Source organism: Phasianus colchicus, chromosome 25, assembly GCF_987193195.1.
Source record: "Phasianus colchicus chromosome 25, bPhaCol1.hap1.1, whole genome shotgun sequence".
Classification (NCBI taxonomy): domain Eukaryota; kingdom Metazoa; phylum Chordata; class Aves; order Galliformes; family Phasianidae; genus Phasianus; species Phasianus colchicus.
In genome coordinates this window covers 4,561,041-4,572,755 of record NC_143460.1, presented here as the reverse complement: position 1 = coordinate 4,572,755, position 11,715 = coordinate 4,561,041, and the positions used below count along the sequence as shown (strand labels likewise).

General features: G+C 50.4%; 1 protein-coding gene across 4 annotated transcripts; it reads left to right on the top strand.

Annotated features, from left to right (window-relative positions):
- The first annotated feature begins 10 nt into the window (after positions 1 to 10).
- PI16 (peptidase inhibitor 16) lies at positions 11 to 11,715 on the top strand. Of its 4 annotated transcripts, none has more exons than XM_090124415.1 (7): positions 11 to 2,677; positions 2,778 to 4,796; positions 6,623 to 6,841; positions 7,341 to 7,450; positions 8,229 to 8,317; positions 8,740 to 10,446; positions 10,833 to 11,715. In XM_090124415.1, exons 2-7 carry the CDS (start codon positions 4,536 to 4,538, stop codon positions 10,973 to 10,975), a joined length of 2,529 nt encoding a protein of 842 aa, XP_089980541.1. In that variant the 5' UTR covers positions 11 to 2,677; positions 2,778 to 4,535; the 3' UTR covers positions 10,976 to 11,715. The 4 variants fall into 4 exon arrangements, with proteins under 4 accessions (XP_089980541.1, XP_089980542.1, XP_089980543.1 ...); XM_090124416.1 differs by having other exon boundaries at positions 11 to 2,974; positions 3,341 to 4,796; XM_090124417.1 differs by having other exon boundaries at positions 11 to 3,557; positions 4,687 to 4,796.

The window sequence follows — 11,715 nt, the reverse complement described above, 5'->3', positions numbered from 1 at the left end:
GGATCTTAGTTAATGGAAATTCAGGAGTTCAGTGATGCTGGAATTAGGGCCCATGTAGTGACTGTTGCTATTTACGCTTTGGCAGCTTCTCAAGTCAAATTCAAGGACTGACAAGGTTACCTCACCTCTCACTGTTTTTGTACCTGGTCCATTTCTGTAACACGTTGGTTAGAGGTGCAGTGGGAAGGACCTGCTGGGCCCATCACTGCTGGGATTGAGGGTGATTTGGTGATGCTGTTACTTCTAAGCACCCTTGAATGAAACTTCTAAAAGAGCTGCGGAGACAATGAGTGTCTGTGAGATGCCTGTGTTTCAAGTGTCACACTTAAGCCATTGTGGCTGTCTGGATCCTTTGGGAAAAAGCAGAGAAAATGGATCTATTTATGTCGCTGTTTACACTGGGGGAAGAGGGACTGTAGGGTAAGTTTGTGCCTACTTAGCGAAAGTGCTCTCACGTGTTGCTTCCCCACTGCTCAGTGTTACAGCTGGTTGGCCAGGAGATGGTGAATCTGGACTTGTTGGCAGATTAGCTTTCCAAGTGCATTTTATGGTCTCTGCATAAAGTTTCCAGATCTGCGTCTAGGTGATACATTGCATATGTCCCAACCTTACTCCCTTTGGAGTTTACATCATTTGTTTTTAAACTTCCAGTATATTTTCTCTTCCTTTTCCAAGAGCTGTAAGGAATTAACTGCTAAGCAGAAACAGGAGGGTAATTCTCTTGCTGATAAAGAGCTGATTTTGGCCACAGCTGCTGCTGAGTGCAGAGCTTCAATCTGTAGTGCAGCTTCTCGAGTAGCTGCTGTTGTCAGCTGCCAGAGGAGCAGTGCTAACACCTTCCACATTGCAGCACAGGCAGGGAGCCGGGTACCAACAACTCAGAGGTGAGGCCAAAGTGGCAAAATTCAGATGGCCAAAAAGAGACTTGGACACCTTGGTCATGTGGCTGCAGCTGAGCCCTGGCCATATTCCATATCTGGGGCTCTGGCTTCACAGAACTTCACTCATAGAGCAGGCAGCTCCTAGCTGAGCCTGGTGCAGAATTGAGGGGAATGTGTCTGTTTTCTCAGCTCAATCAAGAGATTGTGACTCATCCAATCACATTTGTTGTTGCAGTGTGTCTGTCATGGTCTCTCTTGCCTCTAGCTTTGTTTTGGCACTTGTGCACCCTGTTTTGGGTAACACCCCACTTCCCATCCTGGCCAGCTCAGCGGGGTGCTCAGTAAATGTGTGCATCCTTATTCTTAACATTTCCATGCCTCAGAGCTCTTTGCCTGTGAGCTGGGAGAGAGGGACTTCTATTCACCTGACATCCCACAGGTTGCAAAGCTTCTCCGAAGTCACACCAGTGAGGCACTGAGAACCCAGTGGGCAGAAGTGTGGAAGGGTCATTTCTCTGCTCCTTGAGCTGGAGAGATGGGATGCTGGACCTCGGGATGGTTGTGCTTTAAAGCTGGTTTCCAAAAGCAGGGTCATTGACCATTGCTCTGAGTCCTGATCTCAAGGTTACTGAAAGAAGGAGCAAGGAGTGTTTCCTTCAGTACCAGGAAATCAGCATCACTTCTAGGGGCCAAGCTGACAGTTTCTATTGATTGTTTTCTGTCTATCTCTGCTGATCCCAGCATCCAGCTGCCTTTGCAGTACCCTGGAGAACTTTCTACGCTCAGGTTTCCTGGGCCTTTGGCTTCTCCTGCTGTAAGGATCTGGCAGGGAAGCTGGTTTTACTGCAAGGAGCTGGGCTGGCTCAAAGCACCTCCCTTCTCTCCCTGGTTTGGTAGCAGCAAGCCCAGCTCACAGCGTGGGAACTCCCCGAGTGAGAAGAGGTGTCCTCTCTGCAAATTCTGTTTGTAGAGCCATGTGTTTTCCCCTTCAGGAAACTAATTCTCATAAAGCATAGGTTTCATGTCCTGCTGAGTTAAATAAGGGAGATGCTGGTCTTCCCCTTTGCTTTGGAGATTCAAACCAATGGCAGGTGATTTATTTTTTGTGCTGTCGCTTTGTCTGGAGGGAGGGGGAGGCAATATAAAGGCTCAGGGGTGCAGGGAAGTAAAGCTATATATGCATAAAGACTGTTTCAATGCTGAACACTATAAATTCAATGGTGGATTAAAAGAAAAAGAATGTAAATATGCAATTAATGCAGAATTTTATGGATGGTCATAATTTAATATATTGAGAACTCTGTAAATACTTGGGAAAAAAAGTCTGTAAAGCGTGTAAATAAATGAGATTTGTATGTAAAGAAGAATAAAAAGAAAAGTTTTTACTTTTTGCAATGAAATGCAAGTGTTACTGCACCTCTCCCCCTTTCCTGATTCTTATTTTTCATGTTGTGTCTCAGCCATGGAGCAGTCATTTAACCCTTTTAGGACACTTTGTGGAAATTTTGAGTGAAAAGTTGGAATACTTTGGAAAATGTTTTGCCAATTTTAAGCTGGTTCCCAAAGCAAAGGTGCTGCAATGGCACTGTCTGTCTCTCCTTTCTTCCTACTAACAGCGTCTGTCCTTCCTTCACAATTCAGCTTATTTCAGCCAAACACTGACAGAGGGACAGAAGTTGATTATCTCCAGAGCTGAATAAGGCAGGCAAGGAGAGGAGAGAAAGCTCCCACTGCTACCAGGATAACGTGCAAGCCTTGGTAGGCACCCAAGAAGCCACATTGAAGACCTTCAAGATGTGAGTCAGTAGAAAATGAGGCTTTGCTGCTTCTGCAGTGTAGACTTGGGCCTTTTTGGAGCCCACCAGTGTTGAGCTGAATCCTTTACACCCCCATCAGGTATGGAACTCCTGTCTCATGCTGAGGCTGCTGGCTCCCAGGGGTGCAGCAGACTGGAGTGAGCAGCAGGAAAGCTGCATTCCTCACACACTTACTAATGCCGGCTGGACATGAGTTTGTCAGCTCCAGGGTGGGGCTTGGACCTCGTGCTGTTAATCTCCACGCTTCAGACACTGGCTCCACAAAGAGCCATTAGGGTAGGTTGGGAAGTTGGGAAATTGTGCTGCACCCCCCCCTTCACCAGCAGCCATGCCTGACCTTGCCAGATGCACTGGCTGTTACTCACGTCTCTCCACGAGCCACGTGCCCTGGTTGTGACTCTTCCAGACCTGTTTTCCCCGAAAGCACTGTGTGTCCCAATTTTTTTAATCCTTATTGCTTCAGTAAGGTCTGGTGAGGATGCTGTAGTGCCAGGGGCTACTTAAGGCTTAGCCCTTCATTTCTGCATCACTTTGGAAATACCAGTTGGTTTGCTGAAGTCTTCTCATCACACTGCCTTGTTCTTCATCTGCCAAGCTGTGGTGAGCTGGTAGGACTTGGGTCCTGATATTGTTCCTTTCCAGTTGTTTCTCCAGGTCTCCAGAGATGCAGTAGAGCTATTGGAGTGTCTTGTGAAGGAGGTGGGTTTGCCTTGACCCAGACTCCAGGCCTGATGTTGACCTTAGCAATAAATGTGAACTGTGGTGAGAAGTTAGCTCCAGATCCTGCTTGCAGAAGTTATTGGGCTACTGAAAGCATTTTAGACTCTGGACCTAATAAAAGAGAAGTTAATATGTGGAGGTAAGATCTGGTGGGGATGTAGGAAAGCAATGGAAGCAAGAGGGGTGATGAGAGTGGTCTGAAGCAGAAGGACAACAGTAAAGCAGGGCCTGGAGAACTGGGAGGGGAGAGGGGAAGGCAGCACTGACTATGTGTGATGAACTTAGCTCTGCTAGCCAGTGCTGCCCCCCCAGCTGATCCTTCTGAACAGTGTGTGGCCCCCAGAGGCAGCTCCTGGAGCAGAGCTGGAAGGAGGAGGTGAGGGGGTCTCTGCAGGACTGTCTCCAGCACAAGTGGTGCAGTGTGTGACTGGGGATGCTGATCCTGAGCCCTCCAGGTGTCTGGCTGTGGCTGCAGCACAGTCTGTCCCTGCAGAGCTCATGGTCTGCTATTCCAGACAGACTTAAAGGCAGCTCTTGACTGCTAACTCCCCTTTTGGGGGCAATTCCGGCTCAGGATCTTGTTCTTTCTCCGTATCCTTCTGATGACACAGGGCAGGGACCCTCTGCTACCTCTTCTTAGAGGGATGGAGGGGGCAGGAGGCTGTTTCCCACTGCCTGCTGCTTTCCCCTGACACAACCAGTGCACAGAGATAGGAGATGGACAAGGGGAGCCCTTACAGCACTGCAAGCTGTTCTCAGCAGTTGCAGTTGCCTTTATTTCTAGAAGCGCCTCAGTGACCAAGGAACACCCTTGTGTAAAACAGAGCTCTGCATTTATCTGTCAGTTGTTTGGGTTTTATTATTATTGTTGTAGTTCAGGACAAAAGGTGGAAAAGGGACCACATAACAGATGGTTGAGGTGATGTCTGACGTTTGGAACAGCAGAGAATTACATGGAAATGCCATTGCAGGGAATTAGGATTGATGCACAGGGTCTGCCTTGGGGAGTGGACCAAGGGAGCTCTTTGGCACTATATCCACTTCTGCTTCTCCATCAAGTCTGATATGTGAGATGGGTGTGTTCCATGTGGCTCTGAAACTCCTCTAATAAAGAACGATGTTTCCTCCCCAATCTTCAAGCTGTTGGGTGTTCCTTGCTTTTGGGAGGTGCTTTAAATCTGACTGCCAGAGCTGTGGGCTGCTAAGAGCAGAAGCTGTCTGCACGATGCTGAGCTCAGGTCTTTCTCCTCTTTTCCTGTTGCTCACAGCACTGGAGCTGAGCTGGTCCCTGACTGATGAAGAAAAGAGGATCATCTTGGATGAGCACAATAAATATCGCTCTCAGGTCTCTCCTCCTGCTGTGGATATGCTGAAGATGGTAAGTGGCTTTTATGGCAGGGAATCCCAGAGTGGAATGGTGCAAGGTTTAATCTTAATGCCTGCAGGAGTTGGGGTTTTGTCTGGGGAAAGCAGAGCAATAATTGCTTAGTGCTATTGATATCAATGGAGAGGTTCCCCAAATTGCCTCTACAGGGATGAGTTTCTTTTCATGTGTAGAGTTGACTGATCATTTTTGGAAGTTCCCGAGCACAGTCTGTGTCTCCTGATGCTCTGTGAGAGTAGAGCATCTTTCACTCATGTGAAACTCATTCAGAAAGGCAGATGTTGCCCTGAGCTGTGGTGCTGAGCAGGGCTACACAGCAGAGGGGGAATCCTGCTCCAGCAGCTGGTGAAGCACTGCTCCATGTGCTTCATTTACCTTTGCAGGTGATTGGGATCCAAAATTCAGGGGTGACTCCAGGTTGTTTGGTTTGGGCTTTCTGTCATGTTCCTAACCACCACGATTCCCATGGACACAGCAAGATGCAGAAAAGGGAATTTGGAGCCAAGCTCTTAGGGAAAGAATGAGGGAAACAATTTCCCACATGTCTAAAATGTGGGTCAGGATCCTCAGGTTGGTGGCAATTTGGAAGCAGGGAGTGCTGTAGCAGCGGTGGCAGATCACTTGCTTTGAGACGTTTCCCCTCTGCAGGGCTGCATTGTTTCTTCATTTAATCCAATCTCTAAACACACGGGACCTCCTGACACTGCAGATCAGGAGCACCACAGATGTTCAGTGTCGAGCAGCACTGACAGTTTCTTGTTAGAGGAGTTCCATGAAAGCACCATTCTAACCTCCCTCCCCAGGACACAGTGCTGCTTGTGCCTTCCCTGACTCTGACCTCACCTGCAGCTGCACCACGTTTCTGTTTGGGTCTGGTTGCTGTGGAAATAGATGATGGGGGGATTCAGAGCCTAAAGCCATTTCTTTTAAAATGAGGCAAATGCTGCAGGTGCAAGCCCACTGTTTATGGAACCCAGCTCTGTGCCAGAGGGAAACGGTGTGCATTTCTCAAGCAGGGTTTCCAGCCCGTTGCTCTCAGCCTGGCTTGGGGCCATGGTGGGAGGTCAGCTGGCTCTCTGTCCCCCACCCAGATATTTTGGTGCTTCCCCACAGTGGTGCTGCTCAGGGGCTGTCCTTGTCCCCTCCACACCCTGATGGCCAAATGCCCTGCAGCAGAGCTGCGTTCTGTGCTGCTTTGCACCCACAGTGCTGGCTCTAGTCAGGAAAGACCCCTTAGGACCCTCTGTTTGCTGGGCTGCCTTCCAACCTGCTGCAGAAGCAAAGCTGCTGTCTCCATCACATGGAGCAAAGACGGTCAAAGCAGCTGCAGCACAGGGCTTCCCTCTCATCTCCCCGCAAGAAAGCCTCTGGTGCCTCAGCTGATGGGGGTCCACTGCTGCTCCCCATGCTGGAGGGGGCTCTGTGTGGCTGTCAGGGGAGATTTGTCCTGTTCCACTCCCGTCCTCATCCCCACTCCTGTGAGACCCAGGGTCCTCTTGTCCTCCATCTGACTTACAGCTCTCCATGCTGAGCTGAGGGTGCTCCGTGCTGACGTTTCAGGTGCTCCAGGCAAGGCTGAGAATCGTGCTGCTGCGCTCACCTACTCCTGTTTGATATGTTTGGTTTGTGCTGGGACGGACTGAGGAGCTCCCTTCCCCCATGGGCTCCTCAGAAGACACTCAGGGCACCCACGTATTGAGTAGGGATTTGAATATTACTTCTGAATGGGAGAATCATGACCAGGCAGCTCAGGAGTCCCTCTTGTGTGTGTCAGAGAGCCCCCTGTCCCTCTCCATTTACTGATACTGAGCTCCTTGCAGAGCTGGGACACGGAGCTGGAGGCCTTTGCCCAGGCCTATGCAGAGAAGTGCATCTGGGACCACAACAAGGAGAGGGGCCGACGGGGGGAAAACCTCTTTGCTATGGCCCCAATGCTGGATCTGGAATTTGCTGTGGAGGACTGGAATGCGGAGGAGAAATTCTACAACCTGACGACTTCCACGTGTGTCTCTGGGCAGATGTGTGGCCACTACACCCAGGTACCAACCTGTTGGGGCAGAGGGAAAAGTTGGTGGGGAAGGAGCTGTATCAGAACCCTGGGTCCTCCTGGGGTCTTTGCAAAGAGATGGGGAATCTGTGCTGGGCACCAGCCAGGAATGACTGATATAGGGGGGGACCTGGGCACGGTGCCTTTTGGATAAGACCTCTCTGAAGATCGCTCTGCAGCTGTTTTTTGGCAGTGCAGCAGAGCTGGGTGCCAGCTTGCCTCAGGCAGAGATGAAATCTGAGTGTGTCTTTGCAGTGTGAGTGAGTGGTGGGAGTGGAGAGGAGCGTGGTCAGTGGTGGTGAGTGTCAGGATGGATCTATGAAGGAGCCCAGGATCAAAACAGAGGTGGTGATGCTATGGAGTAGAAAAGCTGTGGCTCTAGGCTGGGAAGGTGCTCCAGACAGATGCCGCTTCCAAGGCCAGAGTATGGCCTGTCAACAAGGCATCTGCCTTCATCATCACCTCACCTTCACCCCTGGTCTTTGTCCTAGGTGGTCTGGGCAAGCACGCACCGCATTGGCTGTGGGTCCAAGTTTTGTGAGAAGATTGAAGGAATTGAAACAGAGGACATGTACCTGCTTGTCTGCAACTATTATCCCCCGTAAGTCCCATGCCTCCAATGATTTGGTTCATCTTGGTGGGGCATCTGTGCTGGAAATGCCCTGCCACCAGTCCCTATAGAATGGCAGGAAAAGCCTTTGGTCTTGCTCAAAGATAAAGGCAAAACAATTTTGAGAAAGGCTTTTGTTATCTTGGGTTGGTTGTAAAGGAAGGAAGGGTTGTTTGGTGATCCTCACCCATGATTGTGATTCCTGTGTTCTGGTTCAGCTCCTGGCACAGACCAGGGAGGGAACTCCCCCAGAAAGCTGCTCAAGGCTGGTGCTGCAGCAGCTGAAAGTACAAACATCACCTGCTTGCTCTGTGCCTGGTACTTCCCAATAGAGCAGGGATAGCCTGGTGAGGGGGGAACATGTTTTCTACCACAATGGTAAAATGTGGGAGGAAGGGTGGGTGCCTGCCTGTGAAGCCCTGGGATTAACCTCAGGGATCACTCATTCTGAAATGCAGAGCAACAGCAGACCTTCTTAGGAGTGTTTAGCAAAAGGGAGATGAAGGCGTGTTTCCAAATGCCCGTTGACTGCTCTTTTATAAGGGGCAGTGAAAGACCAGGTCCACAGAACTGTTTCCCCTGGTTTTAGCAGTCTTGTGTTCAGGACGTGGATCAAACTGTGCTGATCCAAGTGTGTGGCAGAAGACACGCTTTAATTCTGAGTTTTGTTTTGGCTGGGATATTCCAGCTGAATCACACTCTCTCTCAGGAATGGGTGTTTTCTGCCCTGTCCTCACATTTTCTGTTTCTTGGTGTCTTCTGCTTCCAGGGGTAACATGAAAGGCCGAAAGCCATACAGGGAAGGACCCTCTTGTTCACAGTGTCCTGAGGACAGAGTTTGTGTCAACTCCTTGTGTGGTAAGTAAAGCAAAGCCATGCATGTGCCTTGTCAGGCTGTTGGGACTGAGACCCCTGGGTTGAGGTCCACATTCTGAACCTGGACCAGCAGCTTCAGGTCTGGACTATGAGACATATCACGTGTGATGGCAGCCCCTGAGAAAGGTCAACTGCCAAAAGATGAGGAGGATCGAACCAGGACCTCAGACCTCCCATAGCCAGTGGTTATTGCTCCATGAGGATGCCCCATTCTTAAGGGGAAGGAGGTTGTGTAAAGGAGATGAGATTTCTCAATGTTGGGAACTCTAGAGTGGGAGATGGCCCAGAGTGACCTAAGCAGCCTCTGGCTGCTCCTTCTGCCCACTGTTGACTTTTGCTGGCCCTGATCAGTTGAGGCCAGCTGACCCCTGTGCTAACCCATGGCACTTTTCATCTCTTACCAGAACCCACTATAGAAGAGACCACTCCACCCTCTGTGACAACAAAGGCAAGCCCATCCACCCCAGTCACACCAGAACGCACTACACCAGCACCCACCACAGTCACAGCCAAGCCAGAACCCACAACCATGCCCTCAGCCACCACACCAGTAGCCAGCACAGCCAAGGCAAAACCAAAACCTGCTACAACCAAGCCATCATACACCACACCAGTATTCACTACTGCTACATCCAAGCCAAAACCCACCATGCTGACAACCACCACTACAGCCAAGCCAGCACCCACCACACCAAAACCAACAACCACCACACTAGAACCCACCACTACCACACCAAAACCCACAACAACCACCACTACAGCCAAGCCAGCACCCACCACACCAAAACCAACAACCACCACACCAGAACCCACCACCACCACACCAAAACCAACAACAACCACCACTACAGCCAAGCCAGCACCCACCACACCAAAACCAACAACAACAACACCAGAACCCACCACCACCACGCCAAAACCCACAACTACCACCACCACAACCAGCACTATGGCCAAGCCGGCTCCCACCACCACCACACCAAAACCCACAACAACCACCACTACAGCCAAGCCAGCACCCACCACACCAAAACCAACAACCACCACACCAGAACCCACCACCACCACGCCAAAACCCACAACAATCACCACTACAGCCAAGCCAGCACCCACCAAAACCACCACTATGGCCAAGCCAGCACCAACTACGCCAAAACCCACAACCACCACTACAGCCAAGCCAGCACCCAGCACACCAAAACCCACAACAACCACTACAACCAAGCCAGCACCCACTATGCCAAAACCTACAACCACCACTATAGCCAAGCCACTGCCTACTACACCAAAACCCACAACCACCACTACAGCTAAACCAGCACCCACCACACCAGAACCCACAACAACCACTACAGCCAAGCCAGCACCCACCACAACAAAGCCTGCAATGACCACGCCAAAACCAACCACCACAACTACACCCAAGCCAACACCAACCACGCCAAAACCCACCATCACCACTACAACCAAGCCAATACCAACCACGCCAAAACCCACCACCACCACTACACCCAAGCCAACACCCACTGTGCCAAAACTCACAGCCACCACTGCAGCAAAGCCAAAACCTGCTACAGCCAAGCCAACATCCACCACACCAGCATTTACCACCACTACAGCCAAGCCAACATCCACTGCTATAACATCAGCAAAGCCAGAATCCACCACCACAACAAAGACAGAACAGACTGAAACTGAAAGTCCTGATTATATTGCAACAACTGGGTTAACACTTTCCTTTGAGCCCACGTTAGACTCGGATTATAGAGTATTTCCAGAAGCAGAGTTAGATACTGAAGAGCCTGTTGCCTCCTTAACTACGGAGAATCCAGACTTATTAGAAAGTATGGGCACAGCCATCAGTCCCAAATCAATCCCAGAAACAAATAACGGTGTGAAAGAGGATGAGAAAGAGAAATCAGCCTTCTTTTCCAGTTCAACTCCATCCCCCAGCCAGATTATTCCAGAGATCAAGTTAGGTTTCAATAAAGCTGAGCTCATAACCTCCTCAAAGTCAGTGGTCTCCAGCCCTGAAGAACCCATCTTCATGCGTTTAACGTCATCTTCCAAAGAAAAGGGGCAGAGCCCTGCTTTCCAGACCTCCCTCTCAGGTAAGGTAATTGTGGAGTCTGTCCTGGCATGGACATGCAGACGTTGAGTGATCCCCAAGCAGCATGGAGCACACTTGGGAGGAACCAGTATCAGACTGGTCCTTTGGATCCTCATCTTTGATGTGGCAACAACCCTTTTCCTCACTCTTTCCCCTAATGCTTAAAGGGTCTGTTTGGATGTCTGGTTTGTGAAGCATGGATTTGTTTACAGCCTGCTCCTCACTAACACCCACCAGCTGTGTCGTGTCTCCGTTGGATCTGTGTGCTGCTGCCTTGCACCTCGTGGTGTCGTGGTGCACATCCCTGACAGACCTGCATGAATGGGAGTTTCTCTTTTGCTCACATCTTCCCCTCTAACTCTGTGCTGTTTTTTTCTTTTCTGCCAGCAGATGCCCTGAGTGCTGAAGAGCTGGAGACAAACTCAGACCATGAAGGCAAGCAGCAGCCTACAGCTGGAGCTCCCAGTACCCGCAGGGGCCTTTTGCTCTTTCTCCTGCCCAGTGTCATCCTGGTGGGCCTTCTGCTTTGAACAGTCTTTCTCAGCTGTCCCTGCACCGGTCGCCAAGGCTTTCTTCAGCATTGGCTGTCCCACCACCCTGGTAGGCTTGGGAGACACCACGGACAGTTCAGGTTGACACGTTCTCTTCTTCCTCTGGCTCACCCGCTCCAGCCCTGCTGTGCCAAGGGCTACTGGCCATCACATGGGCACTCAGTGCCCTTCCTAAGACAGCCCAGGGGCAGGAGGGTGTCTGCCATCATGCTAGTGAACTTGGGCACCAATACTTCTCCCTTCTTCCCAGCCAGCCTGGGCTTCTACTCTGTTTCCAATAGGAGACGATAAGCTCTCATTGCCCTGTGTGGCCGGCAGGTCCTGCTGCACCACGTCCCAGGGAAAGCAGAATGCCCTGGAAACCCAAATGGCAATGGGACACGGTGGTTGGTTTTGGTATTTGTTTGGAGGCAAGACACGATTGTTGAGTCTGATGTCTGTGTATCAGGATGGATTTCTAACAGAAATGCTTTCTTTCTCTCCTCATGTGTCTGTTTGTCTCAGTTTTGGAGAAGTGTCACCTCTTCCTTCCCTGTCCAAAAACGGCATTTTTGTCCACAGAAGAGGTTTGTGTTTCCTTCTTGCTATGGCCAGTGTCTAGACGTACTCCTTCTCCTGCCATCCCTCTGCAGTCTTTACCTCCTTCCTCACTTCTGCTCCAACAGTTACTCTGTTGTCATGCCTTTATTTACGCGTGTGCCTGCACGTGTGTGCCTGCA

Coding starts and splice junctions, on each gene's coding strand:
- PI16 (XM_090124415.1), top strand. CDS start 4,536: ATGTTTCCTCCCCAATCTTCAAGCTGTTGGGTGTTCCTTGCTTTTGGG. Junction 7,451..8,228: donor GTCTGCAACTATTATCCCCC/GTAAGTCCCATG, acceptor TTCTGCTTCCAG/GGGTAACATGAAAGGCCGAA. Junction 10,447..10,832: donor TTTCCAGACCTCCCTCTCAG/GTAAGGTAATTG, acceptor CTTTTCTGCCAG/CAGATGCCCTGAGTGCTGAA.